The 27,359-nt window shown below is 38.9% G+C and overlaps 1 protein-coding gene across 9 annotated transcripts in view; it reads left to right on the top strand.

Moving 5' to 3' along the window:
• TXNDC16 (thioredoxin domain containing 16) overlaps positions 1–3,768 on the top strand; it is a 115,780-nt gene extending 112,012 nt beyond the window's left edge. For all 9 annotated transcript variants that reach the window (XM_032251070.1, XM_032251068.1, XM_032251067.1 and 6 more), the window contains one exon: positions 731–3,768. In XM_032251070.1, coding sequence (XP_032106961.1) covers positions 731–996 — 266 coding nt within the window. In that variant the 3' untranslated portion in view covers positions 997–3,768. The remainder of the gene's footprint in view (positions 1–730) is intronic.
• Positions 3,769–27,359: the final 23,591 nt, after the last annotated feature.

The following is a 27,359-nucleotide window of genomic DNA, read 5'->3' as shown; positions in this document are numbered from 1 at the left end:
TACATATGTGTGCATGATCTTGTTACACATATTGCTATTTTTAAAAACCTCAACAAATGTTAACTGGCATTGAGATTATGGACCTTTTTTCCACCTATTCATATTTACCTTTTTAAAAGAAAATAATAGCTCGTAAATATAATAACGAAAATGGCAGCTGGGTGCTGTGGCTCATGCCTGTAACACAGCACTTTGGGAGGCTGAGGTGGGAGATCAGTTGAGGTCAGGAGTTCGAGACCAGCCTGGCCAACATGGTGAAACCCCATCTCTACTAAAAATACAAAAAAAAAAAAAACCAAAAAAATTAGCCAGGTGCGGTGGTGCATGCCTGTAATCCCAGGTACTGGGGAGGCTGAGGTAGAATTGCCTTGCACCTGGGTGGTGGAGGTTGTGGTGAGCTGAGATCATGCCACTGCACCAGCCTGGGGGACAGAGCAAGACTCCATATCAAAAAAAAAAAGAAAGAAAATAAAAATGTTTATCAATGACAAATTTATAAATTTTCTTTTTTTTTTTTTTTTTTTTTTTTTTTTAAGGAAAACCTGATCTGAGGAAAAGTTTCTTGTTGACAATGACAGGAAAAAAAAGTACTAGCTTTGCTTAGATAAGTGAAACTAATACAGCTTTCACTTCTACAAACATATTTTTCAAAATAAAACATTTTCTAGTATATTGATGTGATGATTTTATAGCGATTAGTCTTTAACCTTTGATTGTTTCTTCCTTCCAGCAATTTTACCTGCTCAGGAATGGAAACCTCCTCTTCCAGCTTACGATTTTCTAAGTATGATGGATGCTGCAACATCTCAACATGACACTGAGAAAGTTCCCAAGTGTATGAAAGAAACAGATGTGCAGGAGAATGATAAGGAACAATATGAAGATAAATCGGCAGTCAGAAAAGAACCAATTGAAACTCTGAGAATAAAGCATTGGAATAGAAGTAATTGGTTTAAAGAAGCAGAAAAATCATTTAAGTGTGATAAAGAATTATGATGCTCGAAAGTGAACTAATTTTATAGAGCTTTGGTTTCCAAAGTCTTTTTTTAGCATGGTAGACTTAATTTCCTTAAAGAATGATACTAAATCATTCAAGTTTGTAGACTAGTGTCGTCTGTTAGAATTATAATAAAAGTCACACGTTTTATTTAAAAATTTCTAGTAACTACATTAAACAAAGTAAAAGTGAGCAGAGCATAATTTTCATGGGTTTTTTTGTTTGTTTGTTTGTTTTGTTTGTTGTTTTTTGTTTTAGTTTTAGAGACAGGGTTTCACCATATTGGTCACACTGGTCTCGAACTCCCAACCTCTGGTGATCGGCCTCCCAAAGTTCTGGGATTACAGGCGTGAGCCACCGTGCCCAGCTCTTGATGTTATTTTTCACCCAATAGTGTACCCCAAATAGCTAAATTAATATAAAAATTAATAATGAGGTATTTTACATTCTTTTTTATACCAAGTCTTCAAAATGCAATACGTATTTTATACTTACTGCATTTCTTACTTCGGAGTAGCCATATTTCAAGTGTTCATCAGCCACATGTGGCCTGTGACTACTGTATTGGACAGTTCAGTACCAGACAAAAACTAGCATAATTAACTTAGTTCTAGCCATGATTTGTATTTGCATTAAAACAAAAATATAACTCTAAATACAGTTAACTCTGCAGTGCATTCATGCAGCTGGCAGTTATATTTGTTTTGTTGTAGTCATGATATTAATATCAGTGTTTGTCAACCTGGGGGCAGTTCGGCTCCCCAGGGGATATTTGGCAATGTCGGGAGACATTTTTGATGTCATGACTAGGGCAGTTATTGGCATTTAGTGGATAGAGGCCGGGGATGCTGCTAAATAACCTACATTTGACAGCCCCCCACAACAAAGACTTATCCTGCCTAAAATGTTAGTAGTGCCAAGGTCCAGTAACCTTGTGTTAAACTAACCTGTGGCAGACAAGGTTTCCAGAATTTCCTCGTCCTGCTCAAGTATTATGTTTGAAAAATTTTGGTTATTAAAAATATCTATTAGATGGTCTTATCCTGATTATTACCTGGATACAATTTTATCTTTTCTAATGAATCAATTTTTATAATATTTTCAGAAAGTAATAGTATAACCCTAAAAGAGGACTCAGAATGATACTTATATTTTAAGGGAGTCTTAAAACCTTCTCTTACTTCTACAAGTTATTTGGCTAAATTTCAGATTGAACAGGAAGTCAGCATTCTGCCATCGCCTCAGGCAAAGAGAGGCTTCCTCATTTGAAGCATCTCTGAAATCTACCCTTGCAAGCTTCAGACATACCAGTTGGTCTCCCTGAGCCATATGGCCTCATCTATGTGAGAAGGAAAGATTAGTCAAATAGTTAATTTTCGTTCCAAATCACTTAGTTGTTAGACTGATCTGTTTATAGCAGTTGTTTGTCTCATTTTTGCTGTGCGTTGAGACTTTTGTTGAGAATATTCTATTTGGTGCTCCACTGTATTTTTCCTTTTAATATCTACTTGGTATCTTGTTCTTTAAATTTTCTTCACATATGGTTTGCCTGGTACAACTGAGTATTATAACTGGAATTTAAAGAATCATAAACAGCTAAAATTCACCAAGTGCATATATTTCCTTATAACATAGACCCTTTGCTACTCTCAGCACCCTCTCCTCAGTTTTTTCCCTGTAGCATGTGATGCCTTATTATTTCAACTTATTTTCATTTGCTTTTATTTCTAATATGGGAAATATGGAGTGAACTCTAAATGCAGTTTGTAGTAATAAAACATCATTAGCATAATCATTGGAAAATGCTAATTAAGTACCACCACACAGAAGCATGAAATCGACTAGTCATTGTACCTTTGTCAGCAATTTTGACAGAAATGTTTGTAATTTAAATAAAGTATCTGGGTTTCGGGCTGCCTTCACAATCCTTCTGTAGCCTCTGCTGTGCCCTCTCTTGGACCACTCTCCCTCTATCAGTTGGGTTTCTTTGCTTACAAGCAACAGAAATTCAACTTTGCTAACTGCAGCAAAATGGGAATATTGGATAATTCATAGAAAAGAAAAACTATGCTTTGAAAGAACAGCAACTAAGTCTGTTCTATGTAACAGGAACTAACAGGTCAGTGAAGAATCAGTTCTAACTGATTTACTCTCTTTTGTGACTCAGGGAGTCCTGGGAAAGTTGGTTAGGGTACCACTAGACACTTTAATTGGCAGTCCTAACAGGACTTTCAAATGCAGAAGGGGTAAATCTCATAAAAGAAGTCTAAATTTTGTTTACCAGAAAAAGAATGAATGCAGAGGAGGGAAAAACAATGAAGAAATAGAAAACCCATGAATCCTCAAGACACTGCTTGCTGTCCTCTGTATCATTTTTGGGTCTTTCTGCTACCTCTTATCCATTTTTGAGAGCTCCAGAAGCCCTCTCTCTACCCTGGGTGGTTATAGCTTTCCTCTGTGTTCTCCTGGTCCTCTAATAGAGTTGGTCATCAGTGCATATTTACGTTCTGCGTAACATTTCATCTCTCATGAGTCAGATTATTTTACTCTCTCCTGCCTCACCTGTGCTGGAATGTAAATATCCTTGGCCCATTGTTTCCAGCCCTTGTGATGAAATATTCCACAAGCTGTTTTTCAAAATTCCTAGAGTTCCTCACTTATGGCTGTGCTTCTTTAAAAACGAATTAAATGTGTAAGGTGAACCATAAGAGTTTGCAAACCAGTGTCTATTTCAGTAATAAAAAATAAATAGATACACCTTGGGATTTTTCCCCTTGTGCCCAAGATGTAGAAAGCTGCAAGAGAATGTAACTCCTATCCTAACAACAAAAAGTCATAGCTTTTCTTGTATCCATCAGAGACAGTAGGCAAAGGAACTGAATTTCAAAGAGTGACAACCCCTCTTCAAAGAGAAACAGGATATGTGAACTGTTTTGCCTCCATCAGAGAATAGGAGGCTGCCATTAAAGCAAGTGAGAATAAATTATCAAGAATTTAGAAGAGTCCTAAGTGTTTACAGTCCTTGCAAGTTAATTTGTCACAGATTCCTGAATCGGGGACAAAGGACTTTATTACTCAAAGCAGTAGCATTAATCAGAGTGTCAGCATCCCCACGGTGTTACCAGAACAGGGCCAGGTGATACCTGCACATAGTAGATTGCATAACAGAAGGAACCCTGAGTTTAGGAAGCCCAAATATGTTATAATGCCTGTCCCTTGCTTTAAATAGTAGGAGATACTATCTAGAGAGATGGTATCTCTTATCAGTCTTTCCAGGCTGTTCTTTATATAAATATCCTTGAATAGGTAGTTCAGAAGAAAGGCAGGTGGTACCTTGCATGCAATCGTACAGAAATGTGAGAGACCATGGAGAATTGTCTACTGACTGAAATCACTAAAATGTTAAGGAATTCTTTAAAGGCCAACTGTGTGATCAATATCAGTTTAAAATAGGTCCCCTGACATGACAGAGGTTCACATTCACTTTCTACAAGCCTCCACTGCGTGGTAATGAGAAAGACTGGGGCAAGAGACTGGAGAGAAGAGGCCTCTCAGTGACACAGGCATGCATGGAATGACGGGCTGACAGGTGTGAAACGCTGCCTGCTTCCTCAGACCTTTCTCTTGTACAAAGCAAAAGCTGTAAGCCACTGGAGAAGAGATGACAAACCTTCCTGCCCTAATGGCCCAGGCGGAGATCCACTGCTCTTGAAGGAGATGTAAAAGCAAAAACCTTTTGCCCTTGAGAAAGGCAGAAAATCTTGTGGGCCCAGGATCCTGTGCTAATACCAAGCAAAGATCCACTCTCACTAGAAGTGTGGAAAATCTCTCCTGTTCAAGAATTCCAAAAACTGATAAGTATATAATTCAAATTGCAATAATGCAATGAAGAAGATGTAAAGGGAAGTGATAGAGAATAATTATGATCTGAGGACCACCTACTTAAGTACAATGGTGAGGTAAGTTCTTCCTAATAAGGTGATATTTGAGCTCAGACTTGAAGGATGAGATAGCCACCCTAGATCAGAATAAAGAGCATTCTGGGTAGAGGAATAGCATCTGGAAGACTCAGGAAAGATTTTGGCTAATTTGAAGAACGGAATAGAACCAATATGGCTGGAGTCTAATGGGCAAGGGGGACAGTAAAGAGATAAGGCTGGTGAGCTAGGAAGAGGTGGGATTATGCAGGGTTTTGGAAGACATGGATGGTAAGGCATTTATTTTAAGTGTACCAAGAGGCAGGGGAGCAGTATGATGGGATGCAAAACTTCGGAAGAATATTCTGGTGGCCATAAGGAGTGGCTGTGGAGATGGAGAGATGAGGATGGATTTGAGCTGTATTTTGGAGGTTTAACCTATAGACCTTGCTGATGGATTGCACCTAGGTTTTGAGGGAAAGGGAAGAACTATAAATGACTCAAGTTTCTGATATTAGTAACTGAAAGAGTGTGGTGCTATTTACTGAAATGAGGAATAGGGAAGCTGGGGTGGTGTTGGGGGTGGACAGAATAAAGTTCTATTTTGTCTACATTAAGAGAGACAAACCCATTTGATTTCAAGTTGACAGTTGGATACTTCAGTCTGGAGCTCAGTGAAGAGCTTGTCTTCATTGATTCAACAAACATTGTTTATTATCTGCCAGGAACTGTTTTTGGCAATGTGAATAAAATAGCCCCTTTCTTCATGGAACTTACATTCTAGTGCAGGCGAGATGGAAAATAAACAAGTAAATACACAGTTGATACACAGATGATAATGGCTATGAAAAGAATAAGATGAAGGTAGAGAGTGGTATGGGAGATTTTAAAAATAAAGTATGGTTAAGGAAGGCCTCACTGTTGAGGTAAACTTGAGTAAAACCTAAAAACGAAAAAAGGGAGCAAGCTTTAAGGTTATTTGTGATCAACCTGTTACTTAATTTAGAATAATAGATAATTTTTTAAAAATTTTATTCAAAGGATTGAGGGGCTGATTTACAAGAGAACAGAAAATTCCTGGGCCAAAATCTAAGTAAAAGCAGGAAACAAGAATTAAAGGATGCACTTTTAAGTATTTTTTCCTAAAAGCATTTGTCTGTGTGAGCAAACTTACTCAGCTCTCATCTTTATATTTTAGTAAATTATTTTGCTCTGTTTTACCGAAAACAAACACAAACAAAAGAACAACAGAAAAATTCTTAAATACATTGATAGGCTGGAGAATTTTAATTTCACTTATCATTTAAATCCAAGTACATTTTATAACTTCTTTATATGTAGCTGTCAACATGTAGGGCAATCTGTCTTTAAGTAGGGATGAATGACTCCAAAAATAATCCTGGAGAGTTTTCCCTTGAAGCCAAGCATGGGGTTGTTTAAATAAACTTCTTGTTTAAAACGAAAAACAAAAAAACACAGTCAAGTTTCTTTAGTTGCCAAGTGTCTCCATTGGCCTGGAGATGATGAAGGAGGGATTTCATTGTGCAGAAAGTTCTAAATCCTCCCAGGGGCCCATGAAACGCTTGTGCCTCAGGTGAGCATCAGCAGTCTCCCCCGCCCACCTCTGTAAGGTGCCTGTGGTGAGATTTCCAAGTCCACCCTGGGACCAGAACTGGTCCAGTCTGGCCCAGAAGGTGTGTGGAAGGGGGGTGTGGGTGGGTGCCTGTCCCATACCCCAACAAATGTCCCTAGACCCAAACTTCACCTTTACCGTGGGGACCAAAGTTAAAAGCCCAACCAACATGGGAAGTTGGAACTCCATAGAGCCTGTGAGGAAAAGGTGAACTTAATGAAAAAGACAAAAACTTCTCCATCTCTGCATACTCAAATCCTACAAAAGAAGATGTTTTGATACTGAGAAGCAAAAATACATTATTTCCAAGTGTGCACACAACACTTACAAAAAGGAACATATACTGTGCTATAATGCAAGTATCGCTAATTGTTGAAGGATTAAAATCATGCATAACATGTTCTCTGAACACAGTGTAATTAATCTAGAAATCAATAACAAAATGATGCCGAGAGATGTAGAGATAAGGAGTTGGGTATGTAAGCCTGAGCTTGAGATAAAAATCTAGGCATCCTATAGTTTATGAATGGAAAAATTTGGAATTAAACCTGAGTCTCCTTCACAACCATTTGGTGGGATAATACCATGTAAAGCCTTTCCGGTCCATAACATTTCCTTGTGTATTGAAATTTTAAAATATATATAAAATACGTAAACTAATATTAAAATGGCCTATGACTAGATCATTGAATAATCAGATAATTCAATCATCTCTTCCCCTTAGAGTTAATATTCTTAACACTTTATGACTGTAGGCTATAATTTCGCATTCTCTTAAACCTTTTTCTTTTACTAAGATTTACTAGTGGAAGCCTATCCAAGATTTAGTTTGGATAACCCAGGGTCAAGTCCTTACATAGGCCTCGAGAGCTATGAAAAAACAGATGCAGAATCTGGAGTCTTATGAAATATTCCAGACCGGCTTCCTGACTTATAGTGGACAAAATTGCACGTCACTATTTTAATCAAATAAAGCACTCATTTCCTCTAACATTAAATGCAGTCTGGATTTTCTGTTGCTCATGTGGATATTTTATATAGCTATGAAGGCTACTTTTGAAGAATTAATTTTCCTCACATTTAAATTTGTTTCCTTGTTAGAGATACAACCTCACCAGCTACCCAGTTCTTTGTGCCATGAAACTCCTTCCAAGTGTCTCGTTTATTGTACTGAGAGTGACTATTGCATCTGAATCACTTCTCCAAAGCTACCAGGATAGAACTCTAAGGTCACACCAGACCCAGATGGTCTTGACAAATGTGCACAGTAAGTAAATCTCTATTTAGACATTATAAGAAGTTAGGGTTATTCCTGTTTCTGAAGATACTTAAAGTCTGAGGGAAAAAGCTATTGGAAAACAGTTTTCTTAAAAAAAGTCTTAACAAAAGTAGCATTCAAAGAAACTAATGTCTGGTAAGCAGAATTGAGAATACCTGTATATCCAGAAACATCTGGGAGATCTAACCAGTATACCACATTGGTGAGAGAATGGGCTTTGGATTTGGACTGAAGAATCTTTGGACCTGACTCTTCCAATTATTAGCTGTGTGATATTGTAAAGTTACTTAAAATCTTACATCTTAGTCTCCTCAGTGGTGAAAATATTGCTTACCACATGGTATTGAGGGTTAAATGGGAGTATGCATAGTAAGCATTGGATATATGTCATCTTAAAGATTGGTTTGTTTACTAGAAATTTTGTCCTATTAACAAAATAATATTTTCTCATAATAAAATTCAAACAATATAAAAATAAACAAAACAATACCTGGCCCACGTCCCTCCAACTCCAACTATGGAGACAAGTGGTAACTACTAATAACAATGGCTTCCATTTGACCTTCTAAGTATTTCACTTCTTATATTTAGGATTCAAAGATACTTAGGTTAGTCAATTGTCCCTCAGCCTTTTCAACTAAGATCAAGTAAAGATGCCATTAGAATACGTTTTTAAATTTTACTTACTTATTTCCATATCTAGCATTAACATTTTTTTCTTTTACTTTGTGGTATTAAATATTTCTTTTACTTTGTAGTATTAAATATTCCATCTATATTTGGTGTTTATACTGAAATCAAAAGGGGGAAATTGTAGAAAAATCTGTCCCATTTAATCATTAATGTAGTCAATAGTTGCTTTTTTGACTGGAGTTTTTGTTCTTCAAATCTGAACTTGCAAATTAACATAATTATACCTAGAGTGTCCTTTGTTTCGTTGAACACAACATCACCTTGGCGTCCTGGAGTGCAGTGCTTGTGAGCACCATTCTGTAGTGAGTAACAATCCACCACATTTCCTGCTAAGGGATACCCACTGTCCAATGTGTCTAAATATCATTTGTGGTATCTAGTGTCTGATACATATGACTGCAGGTATGAAAATTGTGTCAGTTCAGAATCCTTTAATTGCATATAACAGATAATATAACAGTAGCTTAACATTTAGGGATTTATTTTACTTACGTGAAATATTTTACTTTATTTACATAAGAAGTCACCAGATAGCGCAGCTTCATGGTGGTAGCAATGTCCTAGGTTCTGTCTTTTTGCTTCGCTATCCATAATGTAATGGCTTGTTTCCACTCAACTGCAAGATACTTGTTGAAGATCAAGCATCTAACATGTATTTAAGGCAGGAAGAAGGAGATAGGTGGGTGCATGATACCTCCATTTTATAAGAAGAACAAAGGCTTAATCAAAAGTCACCTGGGAGATTCTGGTTATGTATCACAGTCGGGCCAGAGCTGGGCCATATAGCCACTCCCACCTGCAAAAGAGCTGGGAATTAAGTCCTATATTCGGTTTTCCAACCTCTGTACTGGAAAACAGCATTGGAAAATACTGTAACAAATCCACAGCCTCTGACACAGGGGGAAAATGGAAGATAAGGGGATGGGCCATGACTACTGTGCCTTGTTCTTGGTGCTGATTTGAAGATATGCCCCAGGAATAGCGCTAAGGATGACCTAGAAGCTCTCCATTGAGAAGCTCCATGCCAAAAGGAGGCCAAATGTTACAGCTGTTAGTCACCAGCAAGTTTGGTTCACATATAGCCACTTGCCCAGAGTGCAAATTTGCCCTGAATCTGGGTTGAAGCAGTTCTGGCATCTGCCATCTCTTCACCCAGGTTTGCTATTGCTCTTCTCTATCAGCTCAGTGCTGGCTCCATTTAACACTTCTAGTACCTTTCTATTCTCAAGGTTTGTCTTAGGGAACCCCTTGTCCTTCCCTGCCCCTGAGGATTGTTCAGGGACACTCTGGCTCACTGAGAAGTTCTCCCAAAGCCCAGGGATCCTTGTCTAAATCGCTTCATTGAGTCTTGGAATTGTGAATACCAAAGGGTATTAGAAAAGGGTATATGCCCTTTTCTATAAGCAGAGGATCTTGGCTTACATTTGCTTAACATATAAGAGCAATTCAAATAACTCTTCAAAGAACAAGGATGATCACCCAAAGTGATTCCCTGTATTGCATCCTTGCTTACCAGAGAAGTTGAGTTCAGTTTTTCACACTTAAAAAGGAAAAAAATGCCGGGCGCGGTGGCTCAAGCCTGTAATCCCAGCACTTTGGGAGGCCGAGGCGGGTGGATCACCAGGTCAAGAGATCGAGACCATCCTGGTCAACATGGTGAAACCCCGTCTCTACTAAAAATACAAAAAATTAGCTGGGCATGGTGGTGCGTGCCTGTAATCCCAGCTACTCAGGAGGCTGAGGCAGGAGAATTGCCTGAACCCGGGGGGCGGAGGTTGTGGTGAGCCGAGATCGCGCCATTGCACTCCAGCCTGGGTAACATGAGTGAAACTCCGTCTCAAAAAAAAAAAAAAAAAAAAAAAAAAAAAGGAAAAAAATCTGGCTACACAAAACATTAGAAAATATGCAGTTATTGCAGTATTGGCAAGTGGCATAATTGATTGAGATTTCATGCCACACATCTTTAGATCATATCATTCATTCATTTACATTCATTCCTTCAGCCAGTAAGTATATGTGATGCCTACTAAGTGCCAGCCCCTGAACTAAGTACTGTGAACATAAAGTCAGATAAGGAATGGACCATTAGCTGAAGGACCTTATCATCTAGTGTGTGGGAGAGACATGAAAATCGCTTTCACCTGTTGTTATAAGTACTAGAGCAAAGGGTGGCCCAGGACTGTGGGGAATCCTGGAGAAGGAGCAGCTAAATTAGGCTGGGGGCTAGAAAACCTTCCAGGGGAGAGGATGCTTAAGCTGAATTTTGGAACATGAGTAGAATTTACTAGAGGAATTTCCAGGGAGAGGAAAGAGCCTGAGCAATGACATGTAGACATCAAATAGGCTGGTGCATGCAGAAACAAGAGCAGTAGTTCCATATGCAGTGAAGAGTGTTTAAAGAAAAGACATCCAGGAGGCCAGAGAGGAACAGGAGCCAGATCCTGCAAAGTGTTGTTGAACTAATGAGCTTGAATTCTGGATTGTATGTTATGAATTAGGGTTACAAGCTTGTTCAGTTATTCCATACTCATTCGCAAGAGTAAAAACGTAGACTTCAAGTGTTTCCATTTTGATAGAAGAGGAAAATTAAACATCTATGATAGATTAGCATAAACACATGGTCTCCCTAAAATGATAATTATAATCATTTTAGAGTAAGAGTCCTCTTCTACCAGCCCCTCTGCTTGCATTAACATAAGTAGATTAAGCCCTCTAGGGGCTTAAAAATTGTAGGTGAATGTTTTATCCTGGAAATTACAATGAATCAGATACTCTCTAGGGCCAAAGTCATTTCCTGAAATAATTTTTCCAGACTATTAGAATACCATTTATTTCCCTGCAATATAAATTGCACAAAATTGGAACTGAGTTAGTAAACCTCCCTTAGCATCTCAATTATTATGGTTCCAGGAAACAACTTAGGTATGGGAAGGAGACAGACCAATACCGATATTTGCACATCCATTTCTTTTCTTTAGTTTGGCTTCAAAGTCTTCCAGTGTTTCTCTGGTTTCCTAGAAGACTGGGACTTTGAGAAGCAGATTCCTACAATAAAGTCTTAATGTAATTCAAGAAGTCAGAAAGAGTGAAAGTATGTAGATGTTTGTTATTCTAAAGTGTCATGAAAACATTTTGTCTTTCAGTTTTAGAACTCCTTTATGTGTTTTTTAAATTGTGTTCTGGTATACTCTGATATTCTATACATGGAGCATTTCAGAAGATAGTACTGATAGGTTTACATTACATCCTATGTGTGATGCTTGCTGCAGAAATGATTGAAAGTTTATTTTACTCTAAACTTTACAAATATATTGATTCATACTACTTTGTATTATATTCAGTTTTCCCATTTTTAAGGCCCTTTCCTATACATTGTTTAGTTTTCACAATATCACTATAAAATAGACTAAATATTTTACAAGCAAGGAACAAAACTAAGAGGTTATGGCACATAGGGATGGGCACGGTGGCTCACACCTGTAATCCCAGCACTTTGGGAGGCCAAGGAGGGTGGATCTCTTGAGGTCAGAAGTTCAAGACCAGCCTGGCCAACATGGAGAAACCCTGTCTCTACTAAAAATACAAAAATTAGCTAGGCACGATGGCACAGGCCTGTAATCCCAGCTACTAAGGAAGCTGAGGCAGGAGAATCTCTTGAACCTGGGAAGTGGAGTTGCAGTTAACTGAGATCATGCCACTGCACTCCAGCTTAGGCGATACAGCATGATTCCATCTCAAAACAAAACAAAATAACAGCAATAAAAAAAAGAATAAAAAGTTACAGCCCATAGATCTCAAACTAGAGTCTTCATTTGCATCATCTAGCAGAGCTTTTCATAAAATAGACCCTGTGTGCTTCGCTCTCCTCCCCTCCGTTATCCCCTCCAAGATTCTGCTTTAACAGTTAAAAAGCTGCCCAGATGATGCTGATAGTGAACCTGCTGGGGAACCCCTGGTTAAGGGGATTTTTCTACAGCTGTTAAGGAGTAGACCAGAACTTGAACCAGGGATGTGGACTACAAGTCAAAGCTGTTTCCAATAGACCACAAGTTAGGTAGGAGCAGTTGATGGGAGGTAAGGGTCAGGGGTAGAAGGATGGATGTTGGGATATGAACTAATGCTAAATCTTACAGCAATTTTCCATTTAAAACAAATTTTTAAAAGTGAAGATGGAGTGAAGTCAATGATCAGAAAATTTCAGATTGATAACATTTTATGGGATAATGTTATTAGCATGGATGTTCATGATGTGAGTGTAATCTTTTTGTTCTAGGCATGAAAAGGAGGAAATGCAGGAGAACAAGACAGAGGAAATGGTAGATTCATCTTTTGTATCTTTTAAAGAGACATAGTGAAAAAGAATCCATGATAAGCTGTAGATTTGAAGACAAATCATTGAAAAAATAATTGCCGTGAAACTGTAGTAAATTCCCAGGTGTGTGGGGAAGAGATACTCCATGTTTTAGAAGATGAGTTACACTCAAGCCCCAAGAAGGGAGAGCTGAGTGGTAAATATTTCCATTTTTATATTACAAATGATGAAACTAAGTCTCACAGAAGTAAAGGAAATTGCCTAAGATGCCCTGCAAATATGTGGGAGAAACCATCAAACCATGATGGTAATAAATGATAGAATAAAGAAGAACCCATAAGAGAGAGGAAAATAAACTCCAGGGCACTGTGAAAGAAGGCCTGGCAAATGCAACCTATAATACATGTTGTGATATTGACGAAATGTAACATTGATTTACTCTGTTTTTGGCACCAAAGGAAGCCACTGAGCCATGGTTATGAGATTTCTTCTTGGACATTCGAAATTAAGCCTTTCCAAATTCTTATTTTTCAGAAGTTGATTAATTTCAGTCAAATTTAGGGGAGAATACATTTTAGATAATTTCTTTATGCTGTCATTTGTCTCCTGTTGGTTGAAGATTTGTGTTTGAGGTGATGCTATTGTAAGAGGTACCGCAAACGCTTTCTGCTTTTAAGTGTGTGTAGCTCTCAGAATCTGAATTACATGGTATAATGCTTTTGTAAACTGTATGTTTTTAATGTTATAAAGGGAGTTTTAAAGTTTATTTTGATATTTTAAATCATCAATAATCTATGCATAGATTTTGTTGTTTTTCTTTGGCCTCTTCTACATTGTTACAAATATATCCTAGTCACTAGGCCATAGTTGTCTAGGTTTTTGCAAAGGTCTTTCTTTTCTCCATTTCTTTTCCAAAAGACTTTCCAAGCTCTAGGATTCAAGGCAGACCTTTTATACCTAAGTCTTACATAAATCTGATTTGGGCTTCAGGGAAAACATTGAAGACACAACCAGTACCTGAAACTTTTTTTTTCCTTAGTGTTCTGATTTATCCTTGGTCACTTCCCCTAGCCTGTAAAGGGAACTTCTAATTGAGCTCTGCATTTCTGATTTTAAAAATTTTGATCATAATTCATTTTTCCTGAGAAAGCATTTTTTGTATTTTAGGAGTATAAACCCAAGGATTCACAATGATATTTTTCTTATAGGAATGCATGAGACGATTTGCCTAACAGTAAATGCCAAACCTATAAACTATGTGATTATACTTTCCCAAGTTTCTAGTAATCAACTCAAGTGCAATTATTATAAACATAAAAGAAATCATGTCTACCATTGAGAATATAAAATTTAAAAATACATATTTGTTCACAGGAGAATCTATAATCAGCAATTTTTTGTTTTCCTTCTCATAATTGTTGACAGACATGCATTGTAAAAAGAATGAAAGTTCAGTATTTGTGGGAAAGAATTTCAGAGTTATTTCTAGTAATTCCCTTGCTCCCTTAATGAGCCAGTATGAGATTTTTTTTTAATGTGTAGAAGACAGTATTTTGTTAACACTTGCTCTAATCCAGCTTCATAAAGCAGAAGCTTTCTCTGTCCATGGATACTATGAGAAATCTGAGAATTCAGGCACTGTCCATTGCTGTTGGTCCACCCTTCTGAAAATGATCTTCAGTTTTTTATCTACTAGAGAAAAATAATGATTTTTATGGCTCCAAAGTGTCTTTTTAAAATAGAGTTTTTTTGATGCTATCTTTCAACTTACCTTTTATGTTTTCTGAATGAATAATGTTGTGGGTAAATGTCCTTTCATATAGATATGTGACAGGTAGTTGAATAGACAAAACTTCTAGTTGAAGAAATAATTTTGTACTTTTTTTTTAAATTAAGAATGACTTTTTAAGTGAAAATCCACAGATTCTTATTTTATATTTTTGGATTTCCAAATCTTGATATCTTTTCAAGAAAGGCATAGTCTTGATAAATAATATTTAAAAATATATTAACATAAATGCTGTGTACACTCATGTAATTTCAGAGCTTCACTATGTATACCCGTATATGCGTATGTGTATGTATATATATTTATATATATGTGTGTCTGTGTGTGTGTGTCTGTGTGTGTGTGTGTGTGTGTGTGTGTGTGTGTGTGTTTCTGGTATAAATTGATTTAATAAACTATTTGAAGAAAAAAACTATCCCTGATTACCTAACTCATATTTTATCGTATGAAATATAGCATATTGAGTAGTTTGTTCTATTCTCTGTGTTTCTGAATTGTTTTAGTGGTCATTAGCACTCTCTGATAGTTACCAAAAAAATAGTTGTAAATATTTGTAACGTCAGGAATCTTGTTTCACCTTTGGTTTAATAGTTTAAAATCCTTTAATTCTGAATACAAAGAGAAGCCCCAGAACATTTAGGAGGGTTGATGGAGGGATAATTGGAACCTAGGACTACATTCTACCTACACATGCACCTAGTAAGCTAGACTGACTGCTGAAACTGCAGGTAGAGGTGGCTGTGTTAGAGGACCTGTACTTGCTTATGTGGAGCTCCATTCCACAAATACCCTGTATCTAAGGAGGAATTTTTTACTTGGGGTTCGTAATACATGTAGGTAAAGTGCAGTGTACATGAGCATGTATGCATTTTTCTGGGGGTTAGACCTATTTTTCTCTTTTTTGAGGGGAGGATTGGAGGGAGACAGAGTCTTGCTCTGTCACCCAGGCTGGAGTGCAAAGGCATGATCTTGGCTCACTGGAACCTCCGCCTCCCAGGTTCAAGCGATTCTCCTGCCTCAGCCTCACCAGTAGCTGGGATTACAGGTGTGTGCCACTCAGCTCAGCTAATTTTTTTTATTTTTAATAGAGATAGGGTTTCACAATGTTGGCCAGTCTGGTCTTGAACTCCTGACCTCAAGTGATCTGCCTGCCTTGGCCTCCCAAGTGCCCGGCACTAGACTCATATCTTTCTTTTAGGTTGTCAAAGAATTTATGACGGCAAAAAAGGTAAAAAACTATTAAAACTTACAAGATGACTGCATCCAATGAACTATTTATTTCAATTTTTCTAAATATCACTTAATAGCCTGAAACAAAAATTTATCATGATTCTCTTTTCTGCCTCTTAAAATCCAGATGCCAGTCAACAAATTAAAGAAACTTTATTGACATGAGTTGTACAGGCATATGACTAAAGCAGAGAAAGTACAATTTGGTTTCATTTTATGAGAGTGACGTGTTCCTGAAGACTTGGCAGTATTCAAAACTTGCATATTTCATGTTTAATTGCTCCCATAGGACTGACAAAGATGTTTACTAGCAAAACTGGCCAAGATATATGCCAATAGCAAAAACACAGTTGGTAATTCACTCATCCCTCCTCCAACTTAAAATCATATTTCTACAAGATAAAAAAAAGTTATTTACATCATTTCTAATTTTGTGCTGAAAGTGAAACTTTATTGATATTTTAAGTTCAGCCTTTTTAAGTGAATTAAAGTTTTCCACAGAACACTGAGTCAAAATGAAAATTAAACACACACATACACACGCTACTGGATATATATCCAAAGGAGGTGAAATCAGTATGATGAAGAGATATCTGTACTACCATATTTATATTAGCCCCGCTCACAATGTGCAAGATACAGAATCAATCTAAATGCCTAGCAATGAATAAGCAGAGAAAGAAAATATGGTATATATACACAATGGAATACTCTTCAGCCATGAAAATAGGATGAAATCCTGACATTTGTGACATGGATGAACCTGGAGGACATTATGTTAAATGAAATAAACCTGGCTGGGTGCAGCAGCTTATGCCTGTAATCTCAGCACTTTGGGAGGCTGAGGCGGATGGATCAGTTGAGGTCAGGAGTTCGTGACCAGCCTGGCCAACATGGTGAAACCCCATGTCTACTAAAAATAGCAAAAGTTAGCCAGGTATGGTGGCGTGCACCTATAATCCCAGCTACTTGAGAGGCTGAGGCATGAGAATTGCTTGAAGCTGTGAGGCAGAGGTTGAAGTGAGCTGAGATTGTGCCACTGTACTCCAGCCTGGGTGACAGAGCAAGACTCTGTCTCAAAAATAAATAAATAAATAAATAAATAAATAAATAAATAAATAAGCCAGGTCCAGAAAGACAAATATTGCTTGGTCTCACTCACATGTGGGAGCTAAAAAAGCTGATTTCATAGACATAGAGAGTATAATGGTAGTTACGAGAGACTAGGGTGGCTAGAGGGATAGGGTATAGGAAGATGTTGGTCAAAGGATACATAGTTACAGTTAGATAGGAATAAATTTCAAGAGATGTACAGCAAGGTGACTATAGTTGATGGTATATTGTATTCTTGAAAATTGTAAACAGAGTGGATGATATGTGCTCTCATTACAAAAATGATAGCTATGTGAGTTAATGTATTTTTAAACTAGCCAGAGTTGTTAACCATTCTACAATGTATATATACTTGAAAACATCATGTATACAATAAGAACATACAATGTTATCTGTCAATTTTTAAAAGTGGCTGCCCTGATCCAACAGATGAGGCCAAAATAAGAGTGGTACCATCATAGTAATGTATGTAGTTCAGCTTAGGAGTGGGTAGAGGGGCCCATTCTGAGACTTGGGCTGTGAAGTGTATAGAACTAGGCACCCTAAACATAAAGTTGAATTAGACATTAGTCTTAAAGAGTAGCCAAATTCTCCACATTCTTCCTTAGTAATTAATGTTTCATAGGTTTCTTTCCTACTTTCTCTTCCTCCACCAACTGGTTCAGACCCTTAATACTTCTCCAGGCTTTTGCAGAGTGTTTCTACCCACTCTGCCTCTTTTTTACTAAAGCACAGTAATGATATACACCAAATGTGCCTGGGATTTGCTTTCATGCTTTTGTTCAGATTGTTTTCTCTACCTAGAAAGTCTTCACTCTCTCACTCTGTGAAATCCCATGCACTCATTTTTTTAGCCCCATTTCCAACACAACTTTTCCCAGAAGCCCTTTGACCCTGGCAACAATGTCTTCTCTCTCCCTCCTTCTCTCCCTTAACATTATTTCCCTTCTGATTTCTTGCAGATGCACCTTGTGTTGTAAACACTTTGTGTATGCTCTGTTTCCCTTCACTAGGCTCTACGTTTGTTCAGGGAAGTGATGGCATTTTACTGGAGCTGCACAGACACTAGATTCGGTGTTTGCATCCTAGCTCTGCCACGGTTTCAAGCTCTGTGGCTGTGGGCAAGCTACTTGATCTATGTATCAGTACCCTTTTCTGCAAAATGGGATTAATAGTGTTACCTAATAAATAGGGTTATGATGAGGATTTAGTGAATAAAATGCAAGGGCTAGCACATAGAACTCAATAGCATTTGTTGAACTTTGCACATCTGGTTGATTGACAATTTGCTACTACTGCTTATTGTGAGGAGAACAGATATCTAAATCAAGGAAGAACTAGGTTTAGAAGTTACATCATTTCAATGTCACTTCCCAAATACCTTTCACTTATGAGTCAGAAAAAATTTATTTATTTTATTTAAGAGTGTTTGGGCCGAACGTGGTGGCTTATGCCTGTAATCTCAGAACTTTGGGAGCTGAGACAGGTGGATCATGAGACCGAAGCTCAGGCAGGTAGATCACGAGGTCAGGAGTTCAAGACCAGCCTGGCCAACATGGTGAAACCCCGTCTCTACTAAAAATACAAAAATTAGCCGGGCATGTTGGTGGACACCTGTAATTCACCTACTTGGGAGGCTGAGTCAGGAGAATTGCTTGAACCCGGGAGGTGGAGGTTGTAGTGAGCTGAGATCGCGTCACTGCACTCCAGCCTGGGTGACAGAGCAAGACTCCATTGAAAAAAAAAAAAAAAAAAAAAAAAGGAGAGAGAGAGAGAGAATATTTGATCTTTTCCTTAAGTAGAAGTCCAGAGTCAGGCTACCTAATTTTACATATTCTGGTTTTAACATGTGAGAGTGAATTTGAGCAAAATTCACTGCCTGTGTACGTTTTCACATTCTTTATCACACCTGCCAAGCCCCAACTCTGAGTTGTAAACTCCTTGACACTAAACCTATGAGCTACTTGATAGCAAGGTAGCCATTTCTCTCAAGTACAAGTAATTTCCATAGTACCTGGAGGCCCTAAGCTATTCCAGGATGATCTATGACATTATGTCCAGTTACCTTGCTCTCTTGCTTTGATTTGGATCTTGCTAGGGGACTGGAATGTAAATCACCTAAGTAACTTAGGTGGATACAAATATGTGTTACAAGATTTAAGGGAAAACTAAAATTACCCCAAGAATGTAGCTGACTGGGAGTTGTCAGAAGGTACCTCAAGACTGCAAGATTTTGTTTAACTGTCATCCTCTTGGAGCAGAAACGAAAATGTCAGTGGTTTCGGAGTCCCTTTTTGCTTTAGGACAACCACAAATTGCAATCCTGTGGCAACATCAATTGTAGAAGTAGGGAAGAGAAATGCTGGTAGCTTAAGAAAAGGCAAAACCTGTTTGAACTCTGTACTCATCCGTTTTAAAGTAGAAAAATGATCACATCATTCTCTGCCTCAAAAAATTCCAATGGCTCTCCATTGTCAGTAGCATCAACCTAGACTTCTTAGTCTAGTCTATAAGGTATGCCACAAACCAGTCTCAATTTACTTTTCTGGCTTTATGACTGGCCCAGCCTTGCCAGCAGCCACACTACACTTTTCATCATTCTCTAAACAAATATACATATCCTGTAGTCTTGCTAAGGCAATGCTAAGATGTAATTTTAAGGTGGGGGGCGGGCAATAATAATATCACACTGCTAATCTCATGGGGTGGATAACAATAATAGTTACTATACATCAAACATTGTGCAAAAAACATTTTACACACATCAACTCATTTTTACTTTCATAACCTAATCATAGTCGCTTTTACTAATTTTACTGATGAGGAAATTCAGGTGTTGAGAAAATTACCCAAGGTCATACAGTTAGAAAATGGTGTAGCCAGTATTACAACACAGTCTGGCTTCTTGAGCACCGCAACATACCGGGAAGACTTGTACTCTGGAGATGAATTGTTCTGCTGGTATTTGAGCTCCCAGAAACTTTTACTGCCTCTGCTGGCTTCTGCCAGCTTTTCAAGACTTTGCTAGTAAAACTTGAGCCTTGCAAAGGAGAAAATGGACAAAATCTCCCTTAAAGCCAGTGTGCTCCCTATAGTCATAGCGTGCATTGTAATTTGATAATTTTCTGTATTTGTCTAAAAATGACCAAACAAAGCTGGGAGTTGCTCTGTATCATCTCTCGCTGAGAATCCTTACTGAGTTAATAGAAGAAATGTTTATGCGAGTTGTATAATTTAACCAAGCTTTCCATGAGAATGCACTGAGTTAATGGATAACAGCTGTGGGTATTAGTAAAAAACAACTTGGCCATACCTGAAGTGCCTTCATAGTTGGAGAGACTGGCCTGCAGTGGTTCTCTATCTTGGCTGCACAAAACACAAGTGTAGCTTTTGAGAAATCCCCCGTGACTAGGCCACTCCCCAGACCGGTTAAATTGTATTCTGATGTGTATGTAAGTTGAGGGGTGGGTGGGCAGGCATTGGTAATTTTTGAAAGCACCCTAGGTGATACTAATGTGCAGCTAGGGTTAGAACCACTAGGCTAGAGAAGGAAGGGCTGTGTTTATGTATTTGTTTACGCTGACCTGCAACCTAAATATTAATCCCAATCCCAAATTAACTTAAAACCTGAATAATACAGGTCTTTTTTAACTATCCAAAACATATTCCTAACATGTAAACAATGGCAGAACTCTGAATGCATACATAAGCTAATGAAACACAAGACAGGTTAGATACAGGCTGTCCCTTGGAATCTTGATTTTCAAAGTGTGGTCTGAGGATTTGCATCATCAGCTTCAGCTGGGAGCTGGTTACAATGCAGAATGTCAGGCCCTCCCCCTCAGTCTGCTGAAACAGAGTTTAAATTTTAAGGAGATCTACACATTCAAGGGTGAGAAGCACTGCCTTGGAGATCATCTCTTTCAGTGCACTCATTTTATAAATGGGAGAAGAAGAAATGAGATACAAGTAAGATTATGGAACTCCTGTCCAGAGACTGCACTAGAACACTGGAATCCTAGAGGCCATGTCTGCTGATGCCGAGGCCTGCGACCTTTCCATTCCATTGTGCTGATATTTCTTTAAAAATAAATTTTTGTGAGTTTCTTTCCCTTTCTCTTAGGCCATGTGACCTGAAACCACTTAATCTCAACTGTCTTTTTGGTTCTGGAATCTCACAAACTTACTTGGGGTCTCTTATATTCTTCCCATGGCTTCATGCTGGGCCCAGAGGAGGTGAGTGCAAAACATAGGCCTTTCTTAGAGACTCATTGCAGCTGATCTCCGGTTTCAGCATTTAGGAATCTCTCTTACCTTCCTGTTTGTGCCTGTCCTTTTGGTAGGAATTGCTCTTACATAATCACACATTTCTGTTCCACAATTCATGATATAATCTGGTATCATGTTGTGGCTCCTGATTTTTTTTTTTTAGATGGAGGCTTGCTCTGTCACCAGGCTGGAGTGCAGTGATGTGATCTCAGCTCACGGAAACCTCCACCTCCCAGGTTCCAGGGATTCTCCTGCCTCAACCTCCTGAATAGCTGGGACTACAGGCACGTGTCACTACGCGCAGCTAATTTTCGTATTTTTAGTAGAGACGGGGTTTCACCATGTTGGCCAGGATGGTCTTGATCTCTTGACCTTCTGATCTGCCCACCTCAGCCTCCCAAAGTGCTGGGGATTACAGGCGTGAGCCACCATGCCCAGCTCCTGATATTTAAAAGAAATTTCTATTTGGAAGATTTTAAAAACTTTTTTTTCCCTCCCAGTGCCTGAATCTTATAACTGAATGAGGTCTTCCCAAGGGCTCAAAAGCCAGGAGCTGAAGGTGCTTCTTTCTTTCAGGCTGGATCATCCATGCCCTGAGAGCTATGTACAAACAACGCCCCCAATACTACTTGGGTGGTAGAGGGAAGACTAAGGACAAACACCTGGAAAATACATTTTAAAATCCAAACACTACCCTGCCCAAATCCTGCCAATTAAACCATCTTTTAAGTCCAATATGCTGTTTCTCAATTTCTACATATGAGAGGCAGGGAATTCAATTCTATGGAATCAACCTAGGTACCCATCAACAGTGAACTGGATAAAGAAAATGTAGACATACATACCATGGAATATTATACAGCTATAAAAAAGAATGAAATCATGTTCTTTGCAGCAATATGGATGCAGCTGAAGGCCATTCATCCAAAGTGAATTAATACAGAAACAAACAACCAAATATTGCATATTTTCACTTATAATTGGGAGCTAAACTCTGGATACACACAGACATAAAGATCGGAACAACAGATACTGGAGACTTTAAAAGGAAGGAGGGAGGCAAGGAGGAAAGGGGTGAAAAACTTCCTATTGGATACTATGTTCATTATCTGGGTGACAGGATTAATAGAAGCCCAAACTGCAGCATCACACAATATATCCTTGTAATCAGCTTGCACAGGTGCTCTGTGAATCTAAAATACAAATTAAAATTTAAAAACAGAACATTTCTGGTTTTACTGAGTCCTCCTGGCTAATCCAGAATAATATCCCCACATCAAGATTCTCAATTTAATCACACCTACAAAATCCCTTTTACCATGTAAGGTGGCATATTCACAGGTTGTGGGGATTAGTATGTGGACACCTTTGGTGGGGAGAGGACAAGGATGACATAGACATGGCTGGGAAATTTTCTGAGATATGAATTTATGGTTTTCTTCCTGTATTTTATTCTCCCATTTAACCAGGAAGCCAGGCTCTGACCTTGCTGCAGAGGGGGCAAAAGGCAGAAGTTCCTGGCAAGATACCTCCCTTTATGACTTTTGGGTTTTAAAAGCCAAAGTGCCTGGAGGAAGTTGGCTAGGCGTCCTGGAGGCAGAGGGGAGAGGGAAGCACGGAGATGGGGTCGGGGCGATGGTTCCCCACCCTTGAGGGTGGGTGGGTGAACCTGGGGGTGTGGGAGCTCTTGCTTCCTGGAAGTGCCCTGGGGAGTGATGGGACCTCAAATCTTGACTTTTCCAAGATTTCAGGGTCCCCATACATAGCTCAGAATCAGCATTGCTGCTAAAACCCACACCCCATGGGGGTTTTCTGGTGACTGAGGCAGGTCCCTGGGGTCTTGGCCCTGCAGGGAAGGCTAACGATGACTGAGAACAAACTACACCCCAATACAGTGGGATAGGGGTTTGGAATAAAGACAAAATAATTTGAGGAAAATAGGAAATTCATTATTTCTTGCTGATATGCTTTGGCTATGTCCCCACTCAAATCTCATCTGGAAGTGTAACTCTCAGAATTACCACGCCTCACGTAAGGAACCCGGTAGGAGGTGACTGAATTGTGGGGGCGGGTCTTTCCTGCCCTGTTCTCATGATAGTGAATGAGTCTCACGAGAGCTGACTGGGTTTAAAATCTCGTGAATGAGTCTCACGAGATCTGACGGTTTTAAAATCAGGAATTTCCCTGCACAAGCTGTCTGTTTGCCTGCCCCGCTTCACGTAAGCTGTGGCTTACTCCTCGCTGCCTTCCGCCATGATTGTGAGGCCGCCTCAGCCACGTGGAACTGTGAGTCCAGTTAAACCGCTTTCTTTTGTAAATTGCCCTCCCTCGGGGATGTCTTTAGCAGCGTGAAAACAGACGAATACACTTGTCCTACTGTCTTAACCACAAATATGAAATGAAATAACGGAATTGCCGTAAAAGGCTTGTAACCAGGACAGCCGAGTTTCTCATTATTCCCAGCTCAGTCTAGTGTGATTTGCCGGCGCTAAGTGTAATAGGGGGAAGTACGGGACGCTGAAGCACTGCATTCTAACTCCGAGGTTTCGGGAAGACATGCTGGAAGAACTGACTTTGAAGCTGACTGGTAGATGTTCAGCCCTGATGATTGAGAAAATAGTAACGGGAAGAGGGCAGGAGGAGCTTTCGTACAACGACAGCCCAGAGTTGCAGTTCAGCGTGTGCTCCTGTAGTGGAGCTGAGCGCCTTGACCTGGGAGCCTCTGACCTGGGAAGCTGTGCTCCTAGTCCCCCGAAGGATGGGGCAAAGCATTTTTCATATTTCATTTTTCATATCTCCCCGCTGCCCCCAGGGGAGTGCCTTTTAAATATCTTCATAGGTCTCTCTGCACTGGCTGCGGGGAGATATGAGGGGAAGAAGCAGAGCTTAACAAGTTGGCACCTTGTTGAGTTGGGAAACTTTGGGGACAGCCTGGCCTGGGGCTCATCTCAGAGAAGTGTCTATGGGGTGCTCAGAGAAGAAGTTGCACTTGAATGCTAGGTTTTGACTCATCTTTTAGAAGTGCGAATTGAAGCCGTGAGAATCAATTGACTCAGTCAGGGAAAGTAGTAGTGGAATTGAGGAACGGGATGGAGAGAATCTTGAGTTAGATTGTAGGTTAATGGAGCCCAAAATGCAGCTTACACCCTGTGTGTGTGTGTGTGTGTGTGTGTGTGTGTGTGTGTGTGTGTGTGTTAAAAAATATATATATTATATATATGTATACACACATACACACTATATATAAATAATATATATAATATATAAATAATAAATATATATAGTAATATACATTAATTATATATAAAATATATATTATATATATTATAATATATATTATTTTATATAATATATATACATAAATAATATATATATATTTAATCAAGAGGTGGTTTAGCTTTCCAGGCCAGTCTTCACAACATCATTGAATATGGCCAAATTATACTCTCAGCACTAGAGACACAAATTGTTCCTTATTACTTTGTATCTGTTTGTTCCAGATTCCAACTTGGGATTCCAGGAACTTAATTTCTCACAACCCCAGAAATAAAAGTGCCCCCTCCCTGCCTCTCCCAACCACTCACTTACACTGGCCTGACTTTCATATCTTCCCCTGGTTGGGGAGAATGGGGCACTTCCTGGTGTGGGCTGAGGGGAAAGAGAGAGCGCAGGGGCTCTAGGAAGCATCTGTGGAGTTGGTGGGAAGGAAGAGCTAGCAGGAGTGTGAGGCAAAGGCTCCTGCATGCCCAGGTCAGTGCCAGGGAAGACAGCAGAAAAGTCTCCCAGTGGTCTAATAGGACTGTGGTTCTTAAGGAAAGGCTCGTGACAGGAGGAAGTGGAGAGAAGAGAAGAGAGAGAGAGAGAGAAAAAAAAAAAGGTGGGGAATGGGGCTGAGCCATTTACCTTATGTACACAGCATGGAATGGAATCCCACTGGCTACCAGTACCCTGGGGAAATGGAAGAACCTGGGGTCCATAATAAATGTGGGTGGTAGGATTAAGTAGATGTCCCATCTCCTTTATGTGATTAGTCTTACAGATTATTGCCTGTGTTGCTAAGTTTGAGGGACTTAGCTATTTGACATGGTGTAGAAGTACTAGCCTATTGGTAAACCCTTCCGTTTATCAGCTGGTCTTGCATTGGTTTAAGGAGAAAAGCCATCAGAGATGGGATTCTGCCTGGAAAAACAAAGAAAAACGCTAAAGAGTTCAAAAATTTAAAAAATACACTTGAAAAATCAAACATGTACAGTAGAAAGTTGGCACCTTCTAGGTTTCTATATTAATTATGCTTTTTAGTCTAGGCAACCCTCTGATTAAATAAAGGATAAATATCTATAAGTCAAATTTATAAATAAAAGATGATAACATCCTCTGATGTAGAATACCAAAAAAAAAATCTGCAATCTCTGATGGAAAAAGCCACTTCAACTTGTGTTGACTTAATCATGAGTCAATTCAATTATTAAGTTATTGGTTTCAAAGCATAAGTGAAACAAACAAATGTAAAAAATGTCTTATTCACTTCTAGTTTGCAATCTAATTGGAAGATGGAATTTAAATACAAGGAAGTTTAATAAATTTATTATAATATGCTAATTTATCATCATTAAGAAAAGAATCCAGATGGGCATGATGGCGCACACCTGTAGTCCTAGCACTTTTGGAGGCTGATGTGGGAGGATCACTTGAACTCAGTAGTTCAACACTAGCCTGAGCAACATGGCAGAACTCTGTCTCTACAAAAATAAATACACAAATACATGCATACATACATAAAAATTAACCAGGCATGGTGGTGTGTCCCTGTACTCCCAACTACATGAGAGGCTGAGGTGGGAGGATGATTTGAGCCCAAGAGACAGAAGAGGTTGCAGTGAGTCTAGATCACATCACTGCACTCCAGCCTGGGTGACAAAGGCAGACCCTGTCTCAAAAGAAAAAAAAAAGAAAAAAAGAAAAGAAACCTCCTCCATAATGGGTGTTTCAAAGACCTTGGGAAGATAGGGCAGTCATTGGTATCACAGAATTCTGGGTGTTGTGTGCTGTTCATTCTTGAATAATACTGACAGAAAATCTTTGTTCTTTGAGAGAAATGGTATTTGTTTGCTGTTGCTCACATTGCAAACTCAAATGGTAAGACAGAAGGTAAGCCATATTATTACCCAACTACAACAGAAAATTGTTTGATTTTCTTGGGCTTGTGCATATGGTGAACATTTGGGAATTACAGCCTTGCTGCTAACAGAACTTTTTAACTAAAGGCAGTAAAATGAGCACCAGACTTTGGACTTTTAGCTAGATCATTCGTCTATATACAGGCCATTTCTGCTTCGTATTGAGAGATTTAGCTGGCAATCTTAGGAAATTATTATGAGAGTAAAGTTGACTCCAAAAGAGACTTAGAGAATATGAATCTGTGTTCAAAGTTCAGCCAAAATAAAGAACTGGTTCCATATCAGCATGAGTTGCCAATAACAATGTTATAAAAAAATGTTTTCCGGAAGCTAACAGTCATTTTTTTTTTTTTTTTTTTTGGCTTGCACAAAATAACTCAAACCATACTTAGTAAACAGAAATTCTGGAAGCAATTTCAAGCAGTGGATCTCCATAGCATGCTAACATACAAATAGAAAGTTAAAGATTGAGAACTTACTCATGCAAAGGTCACTTAGAAGGTTTTCCACAATAATGGGATTTGAGTCAACAAGTATTCATTGAATGCCTATAATGTGGTCAGCTTTATGAGGGATGGTGGTGGATGGGAAGTGGCATAAATGAAGCATCATACCTAAGATATGGTCCCTGACTTGGGGGAGCCTTCACTAATTTTGAGAAACAAGTCAGAAGCACAAGAAATGGTAAACAACGATCTAAAGCAGTGCAATGTTGTTGTTATGTATTTCAGTAAGAAGTGAAATACCTGCAAATGTGGTAGGTGGTCATGAATGAATGCAATGAAGATTGGAGCAAGTTTTCCTGGGTTAGACAGGGTGTAGAATGGGAAATTAGAGAGAAAGGGTATTCTGGGGGTGGGTGGGGGGTTTAGCAGGAAGAAATGGCAGGTTAGGGAGGTAGGATGGGACTAGGTCATTTGCTGGCATTTGGAAGTCTTCTTTGTTTTCCT

Source organism: Sapajus apella, unplaced genomic scaffold (genome assembly GCF_009761245.1).
Source record: "Sapajus apella isolate SASKATOON/1434 unplaced genomic scaffold, GSC_monkey_1.0 scaffold74, whole genome shotgun sequence".
Taxonomy (NCBI): Eukaryota; Metazoa; Chordata; class Mammalia; order Primates; family Cebidae; genus Sapajus; species Sapajus apella.
The sequence above is the reverse complement of the archived record's forward strand: the minus strand, read 5'-3'. Positions and strand labels throughout refer to the sequence as shown.